Source organism: Calypte anna, chromosome 14, assembly GCF_003957555.1.
Source record: "Calypte anna isolate BGI_N300 chromosome 14, bCalAnn1_v1.p, whole genome shotgun sequence".
NCBI classification, from domain to species: Eukaryota; Metazoa; Chordata; class Aves; order Apodiformes; family Trochilidae; genus Calypte; species Calypte anna.
This window is the reverse complement of record NC_044260.1, coordinates 10,640,553-10,663,983: the sequence shown is the minus strand read 5'-3', so window position 1 is coordinate 10,663,983 and position 23,431 is coordinate 10,640,553. Positions and strand designations below refer to the sequence as shown.

Sequence of the window (23,431 nt, the reverse complement as noted above, 5' to 3'; positions counted from 1 at the left end):
CCCCAGTTTACTACATACAGCTTGGATACTTGCTGCTCCTGCTATTCAGCCAGAAACACCACTGGAAAATGCTGACAAAAGGCAAGTGTGTTGCTCATTAGCATATTTATAGGAGTACAAAACATTCAAGGCTCTAATTCTGTTTACTTCACTTGGCTATATCAGCAGTCTTGAATGTAGAAACAGGGACATACACTCAGGAGGTTTCCAAAAACTTTTGTTAGTTGCTTGATAATCTCCAGTTTCTGGCCCTCTGAAAGGTTCAACAGCCCTTTAAGACAACAGCAAGGTTTTGTGTGCTCATGGACATGAAATGTAGATTACCAGAGGTGAGGCTGCTCTTCCTATTGCTTTTGAAATCTACTTTGGGAATCAAGAATCCCCAAGGGATATAATATTTTGTCAGTGCTGCTGGGAACCTACAGAATCCAGTGGAAGACAAGGGAAAGATACTGAGGCTTTTCTTTACTTATGTCGTAACAAATGCTGCACATACTAAAGCTAGGAACAAATTCAAATTTTATAAACTCTTTCACCTACAGGAACCAGCTTTTGAAGGTACAATGTTTGCATTTAAAATTCTGGGAACTGGTGCAGCGTTTGGGTCTCCTTATAAAGGAAAGTAAGCTGCAAGATCTCATTTAGAAACACATCATACAAAGAGTGAGGATCATAAGACTGTGGCTTTGACTATTAAGAACAACAGAGCTTCAAAGAAAAAACTGGAGGCACTGGAGGAGAGCCAAAAAAGTCCTATTCAAGTATGGCTTATATTAAAAAAGCAGAATCTCTGATACAAGAAAAATTAATCCCTCTTGGTTTTTTATTTTGGTTTGGTTTTAGTTTTTAAGCATGAAGACTTCCTTACTCTGGCAAACCCTATTTTGAAATGGTACAGAAATCCATTCCTAGCAAACAGACTTCATAGAATGCTTTTCAAATTAAGAAAACTAACTGAAAAAGTAACACAGGAGTTTTCCCCAAAATTTGCAGCAATGCTTTTTACTTCCTCTTAACTATAGCACCTAAATAGTTGGGATAAGGATCATCCCAAAAAATCTGACCATCACTTTTTAGCATATTCTCTTTCACATATTCATAAATCCTATTAAAAGATGAAAACTCCCTTAAAAACAAAAACAGAAAAGACAATAAAAAGCATAAAATCAATTACATATTAAATGTGGTATCTGGAAGAATAAATAATAAATTATTTATGACATACCCAGAGGGACATAATAATAAAATTCTCTATTTTTATTCTTAGTTAATATTTCATTCTTTCATGTTGCTCCAACAATGCTTACTTCATAAGCAATATTTGCTAAGAAATCTGTAATTTTCAGATTAAGTCCACAAAAAGGTTGTTTTTATTAATTATTTAAAAATTATATTTTTAAAGGCCTATTTTTTAGAGGATTTCAGATCAAGTGTGTATCAATTTAAGCAGGACTTGGACACATCAGTGCCCTTGTGGAGCTGTCACTACATTATTTAGGAGCACAAGTACCAACAGAAGCTATGAGTCATTCTGGCTGTGACTCCACAGAGTATTTCTCTTGTTGGCAAAGCTGACTTAAGCAATTCCTGCTACCACCACCTCTGTATCTTAACAGCTCATTTATTCTCTTCACCTTGCCTTGAGCCCTTCATTTGAATCTTTCATTTGTGCCAATACAAAGGTTTGTCAGGCTGAACCAGATTGGAAAAAATGATCTATCATTTAAATAGCTACACAATCCCTCCTTCCACATTATGGAAGAAAGATTTCTAACTCAAGAGTATATCCCTGATCAGAATAACCCAGCATCCTGCCAAACTGACAAAGTGATACAAAGTTGTCTACAAGCAGGTTGGGGTGAAGAAGAGGAGAGAGCAGGGAAAATCACTTCTAAGAGAAACATTTGTTAAAACTCTGATACAAGATTTTAATCCTAGGAAAAAATACTCATCCTCACAAGTCAGTGCCATCAGAACTGCCATACTAATTGATGGCTCTTCAGTATTCTTAAAAAGTAAGTATGAAAACCTCACTGCAGTTCATAAGCAGTTTCCAAACTACAAAATTCAGTGCCTTAAACAGGAATCTTATTGGCAAGACCAAGTGTTCTACTGAAGGAAACTGTTAGCAGTGTCCCAGCACTGGTAAGTTTGAACAACAGTGGCTGGACAGGATGATGCAGTAGCAGATACCTGAAGGTATCAGAGTTGAGATGAAATGGGTCACTCTCCAAAGATGTGCAGCTCTGTCACTGCAGAAACTCCCTACACAACTTTGACCACATCTATCTAAGACCTCTAATTCTAATTTTCTCTGGTTTCTCATTTTCATACTGTGAACTATTACTTTACTTCTGCTCTCATACAATAGCTACATTTTAAAACAAAACACAGTCTCAAGGATAGTAACACTTTTTTAAAGACTACTGTCTACCTGGGTTCTACAGGAACAATGAGGAATACACAACCAAGACTGCCAAAAGAAGTGTTCATTTCTCAGACATTCATACAAACATCTGCAGAAATGCATCCTGACACCAAAGATTGCTTCAGGTATTTTTAAAACAGCTGCTTACAGTTAGAGGAAGGATTTTAGACTACATAACCTCAGAGATTTCCATTGTAGGAAGATGCATTGGAAACACTCTTCTGCTTCTTAGTACAAAGATATTAATAACACTACCAGCCTGTATGAATGCCCTGCACTCTGCAACTAACATTTTTAGGATTTCTAAACTAATTTCTCTGGGAACAATTCTGGTACAAAAGACAGTCCCACAAATATACTACCAAATTAGAAAGCATACCATAGTTCTTTGTTGCATGCAGTAAAGGGCATTTAGAGTGCTCAGTTGTAACACAGGGGAAAAGAATAAAAGGAGTAAAGATTACTTCAAGTACTGCAATAACTTACTGGTCCTTTAGCCAGTCCTTAACAAAAGGAATGGAAAAGAATTCTGTGAATGGCTTATCCTTCCTTTTCGGGTCGTTGCTGGTAGTAAGAAAAAGAAGAAAACAAAAAATATTAATTTAAATGTCAGCTATTCTATTAGGAAATTAATGCCTTTGAATCACTGAGCATAATTAATAGTAAAAGTCTTGATAAACTTACTTGTATAACCACTCGATTAGGAAATCACAAGCATTAAAACTGGTCCTTTTTCTCTAAAGATAGAAGATAGTTTAAAATTATTTATTATCTTTGGATCTGTTACACATTTTTACTACTAGAGAAGAACAGAAGCTAAATTGACTGAGGTTGTTAAATTAAATATAGAGTATATTATTCTGTCTACTTCAGTGTTGCTACTGCCAACAGTCAATGGCTCAGTCAAAATTTTAGAATTTTTGTGGAATGCTTTCAAGTCAAGTCAGAAAATGAGTAAAAAATTCTACATATACTTTCTTCATATTTGCTGCCATGACAAACACCTCTGAAATGTGATGTGATCTTTTTAAGTGGCATTTTCATTGCAAAGAAATTAACAGATCTCATATATGAAAATGTGTTGTGAATTATTTGCAATTTTGTTCAAAGCTCTATTATTATACTTAAAATACTACATTGCTTACAAGGCACAGATAAAACATTGATGGAATATTGTTTCCTCCTTCCAGCTTGAAGGCAGTGTGAGCACTTCAGACACAGACAACAGAGCATTTTATGGCTGCTCAGGAAAAATCTTCTGTGGGGCAGTTGAGAAAGGAAGGGGAAACAAGGCCAATGTCTACTCACACCCCTGGGTACCATGGACATTACAGAGAAACAGGTGAAAAACAGCTACTGTTCCTAGAAGCTTTTAGAGACCAACACCTTCACTGGAGAGCTTTCTACAGGTCACTTTAGATGTTAAATGGAAAAATTTTGACTTGAACAGGATCTGAAAACAAATAGCAGAGTCAAATGGTTCAGTTATTCTCAATCACAGCATGAAACTGGGTCCCTGCTGAATTGTTTCAAAGAATAAATTCTATACTGTGACAACAAAATTCAATTTAATCCAGCAGCTGTAATTTAATCTGTTTTAAGTAACTTGCTTTTCCCTAGCAACATGAAAAAAAATTATCAGAACAGTCTTGTCAAAACAGTCATCACCAAAGGAATGAAAATTCATCTTTTGTCCTTCTTAGATCCAGTGAATTTATCAGGGAGGAGTTCAGTCAAGCTGAGTACCTTTTAATGTTGGGTATGGTTGGGTTTTTTTTGCCAGGAAACAGTTCACTTTGCTAATGAATTAAAACCTAAGTTGCCCAACAATGAACATGTATAGAAGGGGAAAAAACCCATAAATTGACCTGCCTGTGACACATTCCTCCTGTGCTGCATGAATTGGGATAAACACAGGAAATATCTGTACAATGTGCATTGTTAACCTGCATTTATAAACTATTTATATTCAGAATTCTCCATTTTTTTTCCATTTAAATACAATGTAGCTGGTAATAATGCAAAAACACTGGTGATCAGAAGATGGCAAAGTCATTAGGAAACATTCTTTCATTCACTTTCCCTGATCTATCATACTTTTAAATATAAAGTATTCCATTAGAGAGTCTGATATGCCACCCTCTTTCTGTGGCTTCTAACAACAAAAAAGAGAGTTCTGCTAATAAAAACATTTAAACATTGCTCAATTTTACAGCTGATAAACAAATGTTCAAGTGTTCATGAGAGACAAGATTTACCTAAATAGTCTTCCCCATAGAGCTGTTTGACAGCAGACAGGATAAGGTTTAGGAGAACTTTTGGTAGGGGAAAAAAAAGTCAGCAAGGGAATACCCTTGGCAATCTTTCATCTAATTTAAAAACAGATCTTCTGCAGACTGTTCTGATATTTATGTCAATTTGAAGTCTGCAAATATATCTAGGAGCTGGTGATTTAAGATTATGCTTTTCAGATTTTTCATATGTGCTCCATAGAGCCCAGTTACTTAAACATTTTGTTTAAAATATGTTCCTACATCACTTTCCAAACAAGACCTTGCAGATTTCTTTCCTATGCAAATGACTGCTTCCAGAATAATCTTCTCCCTTTCCTGATTTTTCCATTTGATTCTACAGTTCTTCCTTTGCAGACATGGATGCATCTTTCCTTATCACTTCCTTAAATTCCTCTTGGTCCAATGATCTGAACTCCCTTTCCCCTATTTCAATTGCTAAGCAACTCTCCTGCTTATTCTATTTAAATAAATTAAGGACTTTTCATTCTCATTTGTCTCAATTCCCCTTGAGAACACAAAAATCCCTCTCATCAAAACTCCACTCTTCATTCTCCCCTGCAATTCTCATGTTCAATCCACATTGACCACAGTCAGTCTGATTACCCCTCCTTTTTCCTCCAGTGCTTCTTCCATTTATTTCCCACCACTTTATTCTATTGGAGCTGCCCTTTACAGGCTTTAATGCTCATGTCTAGCCAAAATTCAGACCCAGTATTCTCTTCCCATCCTTCATGATTCCAGTTAGTTTAATAACAAAATGTTCCTCTCATGCTCTCTTACAAATTCCATTCATCTTTTACTCTTTGTTTGCCTCCCATTTTTTAAGCTGCCTTCTGGTGTGTTTACCACATGATCCTTTTTCCTTGTCCCTGCCTTTCTCTGGGTTTCTAAGGGCTCTGTTTTTGATCCTAAAAATCAGTTCCAGTTATCGCATGAATAGATCTATTGCATGAATAGATCTAATCTAAAGATTAATAGATCTAATCTAATTAAGAAACAAAAGTATAATTAGAAATCATGTATGTAAGTCAGATAAGGGAACAGAATGCCCCAGTACAAGCACCTGTACAGTAGTGAAAAAAACCCCAAGAGTATTCAGTCATGTGGCAAGCATAAAGAGCTATTGTTTTACTAGTTATTGTTCAAAAGGAAAAAGTAATGATGTCACAGTGGAAAATGATCATTTTGACATAAGCTTGCTTTCCTCAACTTCCTTCCCAATAGCAGGATACCTCTTGGTATAACAAAAATCACTTTGTCTTTTTGATGTGCTCATTTTTATGAAGTTTCTATGCGTTAGCAAATGATTGGTTTATTAGTTTACTATAAAGCACAGACCCAGATCCATTTTCAGGAGACAGTTTCCAATCTATATACCACTGAAGCTCTGCAAAATTTCTCAGATTAAAAATAGACAAAGTACCCTTAGATATGTCCCAAGTTTGAAACACAATTATTTCTATGAATTCATATTTTTTAAATTAAGTGCTGTTTTACTGCCTTCCAAAATACGTAACATCTATCAAGGACTGTATTTTAAGCTTTTTTCCTGTAAAGGTTATGTGCTTCCTTTAAAAGACATGAATCAATACAGATTTCATTATGAGTCTGATAAATAATATATATGTTCAGAGTGTTTTGGGTTAAGTAATGTAAAAGTGATGGCAGGAATGATGAACAAAGATGTCATGCCATAACAGCATGTAAATGAACCATTTTCCCTGTATTAATCACAGATTACAAATACACACATCTATATATCAATCAGTTATAGACACACAAAAATCATGTGAAGACTGAGAAAAAAATTCTATAATTCTGTTATTAAATGTACAGACTTGGAACTGAAATGCAAGTTTGGAGTGTCTATTCAAGCATGGTAAGTGTTGTGTCTTTTTGGCTGTGCCAGGCATGGGTACATCAGTGGCAAACAGAACATGTAATTTTTACAAATTGTTCCACAATATCTGTCACTAAATATACACACACGTCTGTAGCAGGAAGTCAGGGTCAGGAGGTGGAGTGGAGGTAGATCAAGACCTAACAAGATTAATGACCCACCAGCAATACAAAGTCTACTTCACTTTGCTATAATTTTAATCTATAACCCCAAGAGCATAGTCTAAATTCCTCAGATGTGTATTATGTAGAAAAAGTGAGATATTTTCACTTTAAAATAATTGCTCTTCATAATATGAAGCTGCAACTAAGCTCAGCTGCAGGCATAAAAAAAAAAGAAACATTTTACATTGAAAAGCATGGATAACAGGCAGAAAGTCAGAAAGAAAGAAAAAAATCAATTCCATGGATGGAGAAAACATTAGAAATTATGAAAGACCCCACCCCCCCTGTACATAATATATTGTTGGGCATCTGAGAGTTAGGCTATGGTGATGCAGCAAGCTTTACAATGCACCAGTTATAATGTTTTTTACAGCACTCCCTGTACACCATGAGGAATGTCTCTCTAGATATTCTTATGCACAGATACACTGAAAAAAAGAGTATAAATGTACATATAGCAAACAGTGACTTTTTAAGTGTACAATTTTTATAAGATCATTAATGCTGAATAACCTGCTTTGCAATTAAATGGAGTTTACACAGAATCTTAAAAAGCAAAATACAAAATGTACTTGTACTAGGATGACAGACCAGCAAAAACACTTGAGTAATGAAGCAAAATTCAAGTTCTTTACATCACCCTCAAATGAGTGATGTACATTAACCTGAGAGGAAGCCTGTTTCTCTAAAATACAACACTATTTAGGCTAGATACAACTTAGAACTGGATATTTAAGAGGATTTGTTGTGAGTTAGAGACTGTCATAATGATTAAGTGTGTGTAGTATGCAACCTGTTCTGAATTACTGGAGAAAACAACATTCAAGACCAGATCCAAAACAACTCATGATATGTTATTTCATGTTGTGGTTGGTTTTCTCAAAAAAGACTAAATAATGAAATACTGCCTGTGAAATAAAAGGCTGTGATTTTCTGCCAATTATTTGAACTGAACATTGAAGTAAAAACTAACCTCATGATACTTCCTCTTCATTACGTGGTGCAGAAGTTCAGCTATTCCAGGTAAGAGTACTGGAAATATGTAATGCTCTATGTACTCTTTAGCAGAACCTGTGCAAAACAGTACAGCCTTCACTTACAGGTAAGCACTCAGATTTCACAAAAAGCCCACACATCAGTTATCATAAACTAAGTATCAGTCATTTTATCAACACCACCACAGCTTGAACTAAACAGATTCAGTCAGTTCAGGTACACCCACAGGTGTGTCTTCAGGTCTCTTCAGCCAAAACAACATAAAGTGGAGTAAATTTCAAACTAAAGAGGCATCAGCACTACAAACTACAATGTGCCTCAGAGATGCCAGAAGCAGCTTAGCCACATACATGAAAAAGCAGTGGGGGCTGATTTACCCTGACAGAAAGAAAAGCTGCAGTTATTAGCATCACCAAAATCCAGCAGTGCTATTGCCCATGCTCTGTGTGTGGCCTGATGGCTGCTTGCTTGCTCAGCTGAGTCTCAAGGGAGGACAACCCTTCATGGAGCCACAAGAGCACTTGCCTCAGAAAGGTACAAACCCAACCCTAAACGAGCAAGAGTGGCTCAGGTGCTGTCCTGGATTTAAAGCAAGACCATTCAGTAAGTGTTCAGGTTTTGGTGTAGTCAGTAAAGAGTAAGTCATAGAAGTGTTCTCTTTTGGCAACACAGCTGGAACACTGAATTTATTCTCTGCTTTATAAATTCAATTGGTTCATACACTGCCAGAAAATGTTCTTAGTTGGAAGACACTCTTTCTCTACATATATGTATATATAGAAAAGCCAAGGGTAACACTGCTCCTGATTAGCAACAGGAATTACTAATGAACAAGAATAAGTGGAAGAAAAGTCAAAAAGGAGAGCTAAAATGCATAATAAAAATACATTGCTATTCGGTAAATTTTATAAAGGACAGCAATTGATGAAATGGAAGAACCAAACTTTACAGCTGTTTCTATTCTAATTTGTAATCAGAGGCAAAGATAATACTTGAAAGCAGTTTTCAAATCTATTATCTATTTAGTCTATTGATCCTAGTTTTGCATTATTACATTAGAGGAAGAAATGCTTCCCTTTCTCAGATTTAAGTGGCTAGATAAAAAGTTACTTATTCAGAAGAGAACAGCCCTACCTTAACAGACAGACAATGCTACTGATTTGCAATGCACCATTTAAGCTTTCTTCCACTGACCAAGAGGCAATGCTGGCTCTCTGTTTGCAGGCAAGGGGAGTGATCATGAAAATTTAACTCAGGAGAAGGTGTTGCAGCTGTTAACACTTTGAATTCAACAAATGACAAACCCTTGGCAACTGCAAAAAACCCAGTCACAGTAAGATTCAAGATAATATAGTCCTACTCACATGTTTTTGGATCAGGTGGTTCTGTAACAGAGGCTGCCTCAGGTGTGGGGAACAACTCTTTGACAACAGTATCAGCTGCAGAAGCTGAGCCAAATTGTTCAATATGTGGTGGCTGAAATAGTCCTGCTTCCAGAGACACCTGTTCAAGATAAATGCAACCTATAGAAATACCCCAATCACACTTGAAAAAGAATAATTCAGAAGCCAATTCAACTGGAAAAATTTTAAGTTTAAATATACAGAATTATAATTTCTAATTCTAATATTAATTTATTACAGTATTGTCTGAGAACTTTAAAATAAATAATCACTTTTAAAAGTTCCACAGTTTTCAGCAGAATGAAAACATCCAAGCCTTACAGAGGGTATATGACTGCTTTTAAGAGAATATGGTGAGATATCACAACTTAAGAAATATTTCAGCCATGTAAGAAATAATTCTTTGAAAATTAAAACTGGCAGCATTTTCTAAGTATTGTCAAAGAAAGGCAGATACATCTTTTAACTCCAAAATGTCCACATGACAGTTTGCTATGAAAACAATATAAACTGAAAAGTTTCACTTCAAAATTCAGTTGGATTTATGAGCTACTGAAAAACATGAGGTAGGATCAGACCACTTCCCTCATAATATGCCAATGAGTGCAAAGAAACCCTCTATTAACGTATTACCAAGATTCTATCCATTAGAAAATAAAAAGTGCATCAACATAAAAAAGTAAATTATTTTATTTTAATGCTCAAATACATCAATATATTATGCCCAGCCTAATGCCCCAAGCAGAGCTCACTATTCCAATTCAGTAACGCAAACGAATACAGATAAATTTTGGGCAACAGGATATGTGCAAAGAGACCAACTGCCAGACAATGTAACTATATCTCAAAATAGTTTTAAAATAACCAAGTAACCCAAACACAGAATATTAAGATAAAATGTCTACCAAAATGCCCAATTTATATGAAAGCTAATGCTGCATGTGGTGCCCAAGACAATAAATGTTGTTGCTCCTAGGTCTGTCCTTCTTCAATTCTGTTTTGTTTTTTTTTTAAATCTTCCAAGACTGAATTTGTAAAGACCAAATTAGACTTCAAGCGATTTTGATCGTGTTTAATGTCACTAATTTCAACGGCCACATCTAAATGACCATTTATTTATGTGTAACTCCCTCACTGCACTCACCCTGCTCGCACCACCCCCAGAGGAAGCCTCGGGAGTGCTCCCAGCCCAGCCCACAGCAACCGAGGAAAGGCAGCGAGATGTGCAAACCAAACACAGCTGCCACGCTAATTTTAGGAGAGCACAAACCAAGCTGCTTTAAATAGAAGCGATGATTTGGATTATTACATTTGTTGATTCACAAAAATTGTTTGCAAGATGTAGTTTTGTTTTCATTTCGTGCATGAGGCTGCTCTCTGGGTAGCTAATTTTCCCATTTAGTTATTTAAAATCTTTTAAAACCAGGCCTATGCAGAGTTTTTACTTGAATTGTACTCACAGATCCATGTTTTGGTTTAGGAACACCAGGAAACTTAGGCTGCTCTGCTTCATACTCTAGAAGTAAAAAGTAGTATAGCATTTGTGCTGTGATGATACTTATTTTTCTCTCTTATTTCTCTTACTTATTTTTCTCTTAAACATTACTTTCTAAAGACAATTATTCTGATTTGAAATAATAAACATTACAACAAATATGTGTTCCATATGAAATCTAATGTTTTTAAACAAATGAGAACTTCAGAGCCTCCTGTCTTGGCTTTAAGTCAAGCTCAAGGTTCCCAGTGAGAGAAGAACCCTTTACTGAGGTAAAGACTTTTAACCAAACAATGATTTTAAATACTTCAAGTAAAATACAAATGCTTGCACAGAATTAACCATTGCTTTTACTATATAGTAGTGCTTTTCAGCTTGAATTCCCCTACAAACCATTAAATCCCCAGGACACTGCTAAGTATTACTGTCTCCACTTTGGAAAAATAATTAAAAAAAAAAATTAAATAAAAAGCAGTAATGAATCAGGTTAAGAAAAATAAATACATTTAAAGATGAAGAGGACAATGGACCTGATATGGAAGAAACCCTTACAAGCTACACAGTACAGAACACTTACAGCTAAGCCCTGCAGCTTCCCCATCCTGCCATAAGTTACATTTCTGGTATCACCATTTCTTCTAGAGTACAGATGCCTCAGCTGAGCCTCATTACAATATGCAACTTTATTCGTACATTTAAAATTCCCATTTTAACACAAAATTCCTACATTAAGGCTAAGAAAGCTAAGGCTAATTCCTACAAAAGACTAAGAAAGGAGCACCCCAGCAGCACAGAACTATCACGCTGGTTATCACGCTGTCCCTCAGGGCTCTTGGACTTCTGGGAACAAAGTCCAAGATTTCTGCTGTTAGAACCAGACTGATAACACAAGTTCTATACTAATTGAACGTGTGTAACAGCAACAACATTGTCACCCCTACACCATCCCAAGGACACGGCCCAAATCCCTGACCAGGACCAGGACCCGGCCCCAGGCTGCTCTCCTGCAGGGCACAGGTTACCTCAGGGCGAACAATCACCGGGATCCTCCCGGGCCTGCTCTGACTACGTTACAGAAACACCGCTGTTTATGTCAGAAGATGACAACAATAAAATAAAATATAACACAACACAACGCTCAGGAACACAAACGCTTGTGGTCTTGCTCTGAGGGGTGGTTTTTAGCACCCTTATTGAGGCGGGTGCACCCAACCCCTCCGCAGGGCCGGCTTCCCGCCTCCACAGCCCGGGTGGCAGCGAGAAGTCCTTGTGAGGGGTGAGGGGTTCCCTCCTCACAAGGTGCGGAGCGGGGCTGGGGCCAGGGCCGCCCTCACGGTGCCCGCAGCCCCCTCAGGAGGGGTTCTCCTGGAGGGGTTCTCCCGGAGGCCCGGCAGCGGCGGGCAGGCTCTCCCACCTGCGCACACCCTCTCCCAGAGGCTCGGGTCCCTCCCGCCCTCCGCCATTTCGAACCGCGTTGTCACGGCAACCATCGGGCCGAACCCCCCTGCGAGGCGGGCACCGAGCGTTCCCATTCCCCTTCCGGGTCGGCGGGGCGGCCCGCTGCACGTGGCCGTGGCAGGTAAGGGGGCGGCGGGGCCCGGGCTGAGCGGGGCTTTCCCCTCGGAGTCACTCTCGGGGCTCCTCTCGAGGAGGTGTCCGGGCGGCCCGGAACCCGGTGTTGCCCCCGCGTTCCGCTCCGTCCATCTCACGGTGGCAGAACCGGAGCGGGACGTGGGGTTCCCCGCCCCACACACACACACACCTCCCCTGAGGTCGGGCTGGGGTCAGTCGGGGGTTCGGTTTCTTCCCAGGGCGGCCCCGGTCCCGTCAGCCCTGCCCCCGGGGAGCAGGGTCTGGCAGCGGCCGCAGCGAGGGGCAGGGGTGGTCTCCCCGCTCCCTGAGAGCCCTGGAGGGCAAGGGGTGTGGGGACTGGGGGGGGGGGGGGGGGGGGGGGCGTTAAGGGCCTTTGGGAGGTGCTTGACAAGAGGCAATGAAAGCAATGTGGATTAGTTATTGATTAAAGGACCGGAGAACAAGTAGGAATAAAAAGTTTTTTTCAGCCAAGGCCCTGAGTGTCCCCGGGTGGGTACCAAAGGGTTCAGTGCTGTCACCTGCTCAGTGGCATCAGTGTCCCGGGAAAGGAATTGGGGAGTGGGGACGAGAAATCACAACGAGCAAATTCCAGGTAGTAACTAAGATGCCTTGAGGATTTTGGAGTGCTAAGTGGGCAGTAAAGTGATGTGAAAATCAGTGTTCAATATGTGAAAAATTGTACATGTGTGGAATACCACCTTATCCATACGTATGGATTTATACAGATGTTTTGTCATTTAGGAGAGATTTTTAGAGTAGATGTTTCAGTGAAAATGTCATGCTTGGCAGCTGTCAAAAAGACAAATAGAAGGTTACAAACTAACTAGGGTAGAGTAAACAAGACAAAAACAAGACAAAAAAATCACCCTGTGACCACTCCATCAGACCATATTTTCAGTGCTGCATGCAATTCTGGTGCCCTGCATCACAGAAACCAGGTTGTGAAATTTTAAAAAGGTTGTCAGGGATAATGAGGCATATAATAAAGGAAGACCAAATAGACCAGGACTTACATCATCTTACTGAAGCAGTGCACTAACATCTTCATTTTGTTTTTTAGAATGATAATAAAGAAAAAGAGAAAAGCTCATGAGGAACCTGTACAGAAAAAGAAAAAGGTGAAAAGTAGTTGGAGCCAGACTATCATTAAAATTGAGGAAGATGTTCAAACTGTCATTAAGACTGAGGTTGATGGCCAGCTTGAATCACAAACAAAGATAAAGAAAAAGGAAGATTTAGAAGGTAATGAACATTTAGACAAATTCAAACTGAAAAAGAAGAAGAAGAAGAAGAAAAACAAGAAAAAGAAAGTTGTCTCTGAATTATGGGAAGTAGAATGTTCAGACAGCTATGTGAATGTAAAACACCATCTGGGTGCAGAACCTGAAGAAGAATTAGAGAAACAAATAAAAATTCTCAAGAAGAAGAAAAGAAAACTCCAGTGTCATTCTTCCTTACCATTGGAGAACAATCAGAGAAGTGATGTGGGCCTTTCAAATCATCATACAGATGGTACTAAGGAAAATGAATTTGCTTCAAAAAAAAGCAGAAAGAATACTGCTTTGAATTTGGAGTTGGATGGTGAAGTAATTAAGAAAAAAAGGAAGAAAGAGGACATGCAGGATGGTGAACATAAACAGTCTGAACAAGTTTGTAAAAAGCCACACAAATGTATTTCACAAGAAAAAGCTTTCATGAGGGAAAACCAGGAGACAGAAAGTATCCAGAATGATGGAGAGAGTAATGTGAGAAGAAAGAAGAGGAAGAAGAATAAAGAGAAGTCTGACTCCTTTTTACCACTGTTAGATAATAAGCACAACATGTATGGAATTCCTGGTAGCCCCACTGCATTAAGTGACTTCAGAAAAATGCAAAGAATGAGTTCCCAGGAATTTCCATTGTCATATAGAGAGGATGAGGACACCACTGCAAACTCTGGAAGGATCAGAGAGACCAAGAGGAAGAAGAAAAAAAACGATACTTCTTTCTTAACAAATGAAGATAATACAGACTACAGTCACAGAGGTCCTGATAAGGATTTCCCAGCACAGCAAGAAGTTGAGTCTGAGGTAGAAGAGCTTTCTGGAAAAAAAGGCAAGAAGAATATAAAGGATAATAATGAAGTCATCAAGAAGAAAAAGAAAAAGAAGATACAGAAAAACAAGGAGGAAATAAGATATTCAAAAGTTTCTGTATACATTGACAGTGCATCTAAAAGTGAAAAAATAACACTATTAGAAAGCAATAAAAAGAACAAAGAGAGTGAAATGAAGAGAGCTGAATGTGTCAGAGGGGACATTGTAGATAGGGTATTATGTAATAGTAATCATATGCTCTGTGACAGAAAACAGAGAAGAAGGAAAAAAGAAGCACCCCAGGAGCTTGCTGAAGAACCAGGTTCAAAAGGAAACAAGAAAGAGAGAAAAAGTGAAGGGCTGGGCAGTGAGGTAAGTTGTAAAGAAAATGGTACCTGTGTACCCTCCTGCAAACCAACTGGAAGCTTTTTAGGTAGACAGAGGCCTCCTCTGGGTTTTGAGGAGCAGGATCTATTGATTTCAGCAGGAAATCGTTGTGAAACACAGGAAAGTGTAACTTTTAATGTCTACTACTCTAGTCTTTGAGTGTGAAAATATAAATTTTAGGATGAGCAATAAGTATTGGCACAAAAAGAAAAGTTAGTATGAACATCCCTGAATGTTTTTCTGTCCGTCCTTCAGTTGCTTGTAACAAAGTGGCAACTCTTTTACAGAACAGGATTTTAATACCATGTCATTTGTTGCTTGTAACACTGGCAGCCTTGAGTGCAGCTGTGTAGCATTAGAAACAAGGGGGAAATCTAGCCAAAACTTCTATTTTGGACAAAACTTCAGAGAAAATCCTAAGAACCCGAAGTTAAGACTAGGCCTAGAGTATTGAACTATAAATTCAGCTTGAAATATACTAGTGAACAACCTAAACACAAATTCTTCATTGAAAAATAAATCAATGCAAGAAAATAAATACATGTAAGAGCTGTGTTAATTATAACTGAAGGTAACTGTAGTTGTAGCCAGATTGACTGGCAGAGGAAATTCCATCTCAGAGTTTTGCAATACTGACTTTTCTGAGATGAAACAAACATGAAGAGGAACTGATGAAAGATTTGAAATTCAGAGGTTTGTTCTTTGATTTTCTTTCCAAAATAGACAATTAAGATCTGGGTTTATTGCTTGAACCTCTCTTCTTTTTTTCTCTGATTGGGGTCATATTTTAAAGCTATGTAATTTCCTAAAGTTAGTAGCTACATGCATAACCTTTGTTGTTATCACTGGGAATTAAGCTGTGAGGTGCTAAGAAATCCATTAAGTATCTGTATTTTTAGCTGCTTAAACAACTTAAAAACCAGCAAGTCATTAGGAGCTTTTTTTAAAAATTTTCATAGGTGATGGGAAACTGCACTCCTGTTGGTTCTTGTGAATGCGTGGCTTGTTTAAAAGCCTTATCAGTCTTTGGGTGAGTAGATGTTTAGGGCTTTTTACTTAGGTTTCTCCTTTTCACCTGTCAAAGGACAAGGTGGTTTTATTGCTGGGATATATTTTCTAATTAAATTGACATTCCCTTCTTGAGACTGTTAGACATTATTTGGGCTGCTCACAGTCTGTGGAGGCAAGATAAGCCTGACAATGACAGGTAAACTTGCATGACCAATTACAATGGAAAACAGCAAATACCTTGCAAACTGTTCAGGAGGAGGTTGTAGGGTGATGCATCTTTTGTTCCTCTGCCATATTAAGCTCTGTCCTTAAATAATAAAAAGTAGATTGGGTGAATTCTCCTGAAGATTGAGAAGTCTGGGTAAATCAGTTTTAGAGAAACTTGAGTTCCTGCTAGGACAAAAGGCACTGCTGAAATAAATGGCTGATAAACTCAATCTGGCATTTTACTGTGCCATAGTCCCAAACCATTTATAGTCTGCAGTGTGTCACACACACTGCTGCATGCCTTGAAAAACCCCTGTTGGGTGGGCTTGAGCAGCATGCAAAGGAGTAAGATTATAAAAAAAATGTGGAGTGATATTAATATCAGTGATACTTAATTGATGTTTCCCATTAAATGCCATTACAGTCAATGTGGGCAGAGTGAGGAGGAGCAAGGCCTTGGTTTGCTTTTTTGAAATAATTTGCCTGCAGATAGCATAATCCTACCATGTGTGAATGTGCTCCCCTTCCTTGGAGCTGGGGGAAGACTGTCACACCTCCGAGCCTGTAGTGTTTGCTCTGCAGTAGCCCTCAGCAGGTCAGTGGCATGCTGTGAATCAGCATGGGTGATTCCTCCTTCCTTCCTTCCTTCCCCATCTGCCTCTTCACCTTACAGCTAAAAAAAAAAAAAAAAAAAAAATGTTGCAGCTGTTTGCAGAATCCTGTCATAACAGCCATAACAGCTTTCCTGCTTGTTTTAATAAATCTGAAAAGACAGGACCAGGCCATCTAGAAGTAAACTTGAGTTTGGGCTTTGTTGTTTGGGTTTTTTCTTTTCAGCCAAGAGAATGAGCTGTCCTTATTGCAGTATTTTCACATTTCTAATGGTGCATGTACTCGTGTGTGTGTGTGAAATCAATGTATAAAAAGTAGTTTGGGAAAATGAGGTAAATCATTCAAGGCTTTAAATAAAACTATAAACCCTAAAAAAAGTAACAGCAGCTTCTGCTGACAGAAGTACCTTACAAATCTTTCCCTTGTCTTAGTGTTCCCTGGCTATTTCATGCTTGGATTGTTACATTAGCTGTTATCAATAGATCTTCCCTTTGGCCACATTTCCAGGCTGGTCTAAAGCTTATGGCTCTAATTTACCACTGTCCTGGACTTATTACTTATCCTGTTCCACCGGATGCCCCAAAGTCTTTATTACAAATTTGGAAATGAAAGTCTGAGAGCAATGATCTAGAGACCTCAGACAATGGGAGCAAAAGCTGCTTAAGGGCTGCACTTGGTGGCAGAGAGAGTACTTGTGGCCTCTGCCACTGATCTACCTCCTGCCATCCTGCCCATCCATTCCAGCCATAGCTGCTCTGTCTCTTCAGTCAGCTCCCTGTTCCTTGCTTTCAAACGTGGAACTAAAGTGCTGTTTGCTGCCACTGTAGGAGACACTTGGTGTATGTGTCACACCTTCTCCTGCTCTTTCCAGACCTCAAAGTTCCATGGAGACCATCATCTACCCTACATTTGTACAGGACAGAAAACAATGCAGCTGCTTCTAGCTTGTCTTTTTATTTGTTTTTAAGTGGCTGTTGTAATAAACATTCTTCAAGCTTGTTTTGTGCATTCAGAGGGGCCATCATCATAACACCATTTTAAAATTTTATTTTCTTATTTCACTCTTTCTGTCCCTCATTTCCACTATAAATTTTAACTTTTATGAAACTGTTTAAGTGGAAATGACACTGTCAACATTACTGTATGTACCAGTGATGCTGTCAGGTCCAGTTTAATGTATGAATTAAAAAAAAATAATTTCTTATCCTCTTTGCTAAAAAAAAAAACAACTCCTGAAGTTTCTGTTATGCAAGCGTTGGGGAGAAGGTCTTTCCAAAGAAATGCCTAAATTTAATTGGCATTTCTAGCTTAGGTCTGATTATTTCTTCTTTCCCTAAAATAGTGTTACTGGGTTTGTACTCTTTTTGTGGTTAGAGCTGTGTAAATTCTAATTCACCAGAATGGATGAAGATATTAATGCAAGCTTTTTCCTGTTTTACAGGAACATGGGGACGATATAACTATTGTGCAGGAAAAGAAAGGAAACTGTGATGAAGTTAGCATAGACAAGGTATGCTTTGTTTTAACCATGTAAGACTTAAAGCAAGTCAGCATTTAACATATGCACAGAAAAAACCTGCTTGACTGCCTATCTATGCCAAGATTTCTCCAAATAGAGCCCTGCTTAAAATGTGCTTTATGTTCCATGTGTTAAGTCCAAAAATGTCCATCTCTGGTCAATGTCAGAAGCTTCTAAGTAGCTCACTAGTTTAAATACAGATTTCTTTGTCTCTTGTCAATGCTGGCAGTTCAAGTGTAGCTGTTACTTGCAGTTAAGGGATTACACACATCTGATACAGCAAGATGTTAATTTAAAATATTTCTGGAAAATCATAGTTCTCAGGTTGCAAAGTTCTGAAAATAACTAATTATTTTACTCTTCCCTTTTCACTGTGAATCAAATGAGCTGTGATTTAACACAGAGAAGATAGTATCTTGTGCTGTTTTTTTCTGCATGCTAGGTGAGGCGACAGGCTCTGCAAGAAGAAATTGATAGAGAATCTGGCAAAACTAAGGCTTTCAGTCTCAAAGTGGAACAGGTATGTATGAATTTAGACCTTGATCTGATGGAAACACTGTGTCTCAGTGCAAGATTCTGAAAAAAAGCACTGCATTCTTTTTTTGTATTTGGCTTAGGTGCATGGCTTGGCACAACTGTCTTCCATGAGACTGTAAATTTAAGGTCATGGTATAGAACATGTTAGTACAATCCCAAGAGAGTCTGGGAGCTGACCAATGAACTCTAACAAGCAGCTGGCATTGTACACAGCTCTAATTCCCCATCATCAGGCCTCAAAAGCAACATTTTCTCTGGTTCCTCTGGAGAATGAGCCACGACAAATTGCTGCAGAAGCATTTTCTGCTTACTCTGAAATATAAATAATTCTAGGCTATGAATATAGCAGTCACTCCATTGTTATCTGGAAGACTTTGCAGACATTCAGAAAGAAGGGTGCACAAGTAAAAGGGATGAGAATTGATAAGGCATGTGTGTACATAGAGTCAGCTCTCTCCTGACTGCTACATCTTTCCTCCACCTCTTTGAAAGATCAGCCTTTATTCTTTGCTTTTGCATCCTGACAGGTTTACAGTAAGCTAGAGGAGATGGTTACAGTACTCCCCTGTTCAGCAGTGGTAATGAGATTCAGGAGGAGAGAAAGCTTTGCGAGTAATTCAGGATTCTTGGTTGTTTTTCAAGACTGCCAGTCTGCCTGGGAAGTTGGAATATACCTCAAACAACTGCCAGAAACAACTCTTTTAGGTTTTTACATAGTGGGAGGCAGACTACAATAGCTCTGGAACTGCAACTAATAGACTCTGAAAGCACTGAGGAAAATGACATGCTTGGCAGGGAATCTCAGCTCTTTGGTGCTGATCTATTTAGTAGTATGCAGAAGAACAGAAGCTATGAAAACTAACTCATCAGCTTCACAAAAGAGTGAGCTGGAACTGCTGTAACAAAAGCTATGGGTAGTGCCTGCCAACAATTCACTTGAAAAAAATTATAGGGTTTGACAAACCATAATTATTTTTGCATCCATGCAGACATCTCCCATTCCAAAGGAAGAACACGTATCTGTGTCTGTGTCACACACCTGGGCTCACACAGAACTTGTATTTAAGTAAGGGAAAAATACTGAAGTATCCTGGATAGATTTCTTTTAATAGCAGGTATTCTGGGCTGTGATAGTGAATGATACTCCAGCCTTGTGGCTTTTTTTAACTTAAAAACCAACTGCAGCTTGCCTGCAATACTGTGTAGCATGCTGTGTGTCACGTTGCCTGTCTAGCAGACAATGGCTGTTTCATGGAAGCTACAGCTGTTCAGTTGGGGCTTATATAAACACACCACAAAATTCACATTTTTTCCTTTGGTGTACTCAGCTCAGTCTGTTTAATTAAAGACCAAACAATCTTCCATTTACTATCACCCCCAATTTTGAAGAAAAAATTTGGGGTAACAGTCCTGCCCAAAATAGCTAAAAATTACTGCATAGCTCCTAGCTATAGCTCAGGAGATAAATAAGATCCTTGGAAAATGAAGCTTGTTCTTAGGTAAGCCAAAAGTTCATCAACTCTGTAAATCAGGTGTAAATCATTCTGTCATTCTTTATCACATCCTTCAAAAGGTGCTACCCATGGAATGACTGCTTCTCACCTTGGCCAACCCTGGTTGGGGTTTTTGTAACTGGTTCTGTTCTCATGGTACACAGCCAGAAATTGGCTTCCTTGGTCTTGGTGTTTAATCTCAGTGTTTTGTTTCACAGGATACAAATTTTGGCCAGTGGAGCACAGCTGCTTTTCAAAGTTCTGAGGAAAAAATGAAGTTTTTGAGACTGATGGGTGGCTTTAAAAAGGGATCTGTGCCTATGGAAAATCTCGCAGCAACTACGAACAAACCAAACATGGCTCTGAACAGGGAAGGGGAGGAGAAGTTACAGCAGGCTCTGAAGATGGAATTTGATAAAGCAATGGACTTGAAGCAACACAGAGGGATTGGTCTTGGATTTCAGCCTGCTGCCAACAAAAAAGTATACATAGACAAATATACATCTAGATCTATAAAGTTTGAGGATTAAAACGCTGAGGTAATAAAAGGAATGAAAATTCAACAGGCAAATTTCTTTTCACTTTCCACATCTTTTAACTTGAAATGCAAAATGTTTAAGAAATTTGAGTTATCAGGCACTTTTAGTACAAGTTTTCAAATGCATACACCAGATTATGTGGAGCTGGGTACTTATTTCATCTGAACTGTATGTTTTTGAAACCTAGACAGTGTTCTCTGCAAGACAAAGAGAAAGCCTTGGTATTTAACTTTGAAGAAACACTACTAATATACTCACAAATCTGATGAGATGACAACTCAGAAATTTCTTAAATATTAGCATCTTCATTACAATAATGGTGTGGAACATCCTCTGTATTTTAACTATGCTCTGGCAGTTGGGTTTCAAGCAGCAGCTGTTCCCTATAAATGAAATACTTGCTGGATAGCAGCACCAAATATATGGATCAAGACTTCCTAAATTATAGAAAGCAAGGTAATTTAATAATGTGCTTATTTGGTTCACTGTACATTAGTCTGAATGAAATTTCCAATCTTTGGATTTTCAGACAACCTGCACTTTCACTTTATAGTAAAAAAAATGAGACTACACGTGTTCAGAATTCAATGGTCCAAAGCAGTCTTGTTTGAAGCTACAAAAATACAGTGAAAAACTGTCATGTATTTTATTATTGGCTGTGCCATTTGTTAAATTGTCAGTGTTAAGTTCCACCATAGCTCTGGTTCTTTAGCAGAGCAGTGTGACCATCTCATATGTCCATGTCTGCTGTAGTGTTACAGTGGTCAACTTTTAGGGGAACCCCAGGCCCCCAGAATGAGGTTATTATTTCTACTGAGCCAGCTCATTGTTTTTCTGCCAATCTGCCTGTGCCTGTGCTTTTTTATAAGGTCATGCCAACTGATCTACTAAATTTATTGCTTTTTTAAGGCAATCTCACTTTCCTAGTCTTTTCCAGTGGACCACTCCACCTGAAAGCAGTTGCCTTCAGGACAAAATAGACTTAAGTTGATTCCAGTGCATTTTGGGCAACTCATGAATGAAAGTGAAAATTATGCAGAGGCTCCAGCTTAAGGGGTTGCCATGAATCTGTTCCCTACCTGGAAAAAGGGAGATACTTAACCTTTTCCTGCAGGGTCTGAACTTTGCTTTGAAGAAACCATCTCCTTTAAAGTGTTATTTAAAACTACCTCAGGGTGAGTCACATTTCTACCAGGGTTCTCAAAGCTCAGCAACTGGCTTCAGCCAGCTCTTCTCAGCTTCAGCTGTTGCTTTATTTAAATTCAGGTAGTGGAGGTTCTGTTTACTCTTCTGATTGAAGACAAATGGTGAATTCAGGCCCTCACTAGTGTCCTGAAAAAAAATAAAGGAACAGGTAGGAAAATATCAACTAGGGACTTAATTTAGGAGGAGAGGGACAGCATGTACTTGCTTTCTGCTGCAGTCTTGGATGGGTAGTGACTGATCTTGCACTGACAAGGATGCTGAAGGTGGTATTAGTCCTGGCTTCCTCTTTGTAGAAGGACTTTGCACACCTCCAATTCCATAATGTATACCAGTGTGTTGCTTGACTATAGCTTTGTGGATGGCCTGGCACCTTGCTCTTGCTAGCACTGTGCATGAGAAAATGTCAAGTTTGAAAAACAAGACACATGCCTGGGGAAAAAACTGACTGCTCTTTTCAAGCAGTCAGACTTGGTCTGGTGTATCTGTTTGCTATATACAGAGAAAGAGGAGGTCTGTAATAAGTAGAGTGCTTTAACTGAACTTAATTCTGCTCTAACACAGAAGTAAGTCAAAAGAAGTTTATTAGAATGGCTGTTAGCTTCTAATATAGATGTTTAGATTTTGCTCCCAATAACTAACCAGAGCTTTCTGCCTGTTGTTGAGCTATTTTTGCACTAATAGTAACAGTAATAAAACATTTTAAAATATTTCTGATGGCAGTCTTCAATAAACTGATGTTAATGCTGTGCTTAGCAGGCAAAACTTGGTGGCTGCATGGGGCAGAGGAAGGGCTGGGGCATTTGTAAGCCTGCCATAAGAGTTTCCATTTTGCAAAATCTGCAACAGCTCCACAGAAGTCTTGGAGCAGAACATTTGCCCCTAGAGGGCAATTCCTGCCATACCACAGCTGCTTTGTGTGACACACTTGGTGGTTTAGGGAGCTCAGGTTTTAATCCCACTTGCCCAGTTTGTGGTTTACGTTTCCAAACCCAACAAGAAGAATCCTCTACATGCTGTTCAGAGCTGTTTTGTGCAGTTGCAGCAAGAAGGAAACTTAAAGTGGGACACCATAACATGCTTTACTATCATTGCATTAGTTGCTGTGCTTTATATAGAATTATTTAAGGAAACTCAGTGTAACTAAAGTATCTGTGTACTAAAGGTTGGAAAGGTTCTATACCAAGTTGATACCACTTCATAAATATCTGACATTCCTGCAGTTTTACTCCACTTACATATAGAGTCTGTACCAGGGTCCTAGTTCAGTTCTTTACAACCTTAACAAAAAATACATATTTTAGATGCACCCTCCTTCAATAACCACCGAGGAGATGAAAAAAAAGCAACCAGAATGATTTAATAATTTAGGTGGTTTTAATAACAATATGCTAACTCCTTAAGTATACGGTTCTGGCAAAACTGATTACTTGTTTAGCCTTAACAGAAAGTATTTTTGTGCAAAAATGTATCTTCCTATCCATACAAGGGCTTAGCACATTAAGATACTTACCACTAAGCAGAAGCAGCAATAGATGCAAAGTCCCAACACAAGTTCCTTACCATCGTACAGAA

At 38.6% G+C, this 23,431-nt stretch overlaps 2 protein-coding genes across 2 annotated transcripts in view; one reads left to right on the top strand and one right to left on the bottom strand.

Annotated features, from left to right (window-relative positions):
- Positions 1–12,371, bottom strand: part of IQCK (IQ motif containing K) — a 36,327-nt gene extending 23,956 nt beyond the window's left edge. Inside the window, exons 1-6 of the mRNA XM_030460212.1 lie at positions 12,095–12,371; positions 10,646–10,701; positions 9,147–9,285; positions 7,760–7,857; positions 3,113–3,165; positions 2,915–2,992 (exon numbers count right to left, since the gene is read on the bottom strand). Coding sequence (XP_030316072.1) covers positions 2,915–2,992; positions 3,113–3,165; positions 7,760–7,857; positions 9,147–9,285; positions 10,646–10,701; positions 12,095–12,212 — 542 coding nt within the window. The 5' untranslated portion in view covers positions 12,213–12,371. The remainder of the gene's footprint in view (positions 1–2,914; positions 2,993–3,112; positions 3,166–7,759; positions 7,858–9,146; positions 9,286–10,645; positions 10,702–12,094) is intronic.
- Positions 12,178–21,842, top strand: KNOP1 (lysine rich nucleolar protein 1). Its single transcript, XM_030460210.1, has 5 exons — positions 12,178–12,259; positions 13,334–14,720; positions 18,007–18,075; positions 18,527–18,604; positions 20,333–21,842. The coding sequence occupies exons 2-5, from the start codon at positions 13,335–13,337 to the stop codon at positions 20,642–20,644; spliced, it is 1,845 nt and encodes a 614-aa protein (XP_030316070.1). The 5' UTR covers positions 12,178–12,259; position 13,334; the 3' UTR covers positions 20,645–21,842.
- Positions 21,843–23,431: the final 1,589 nt, after the last annotated feature.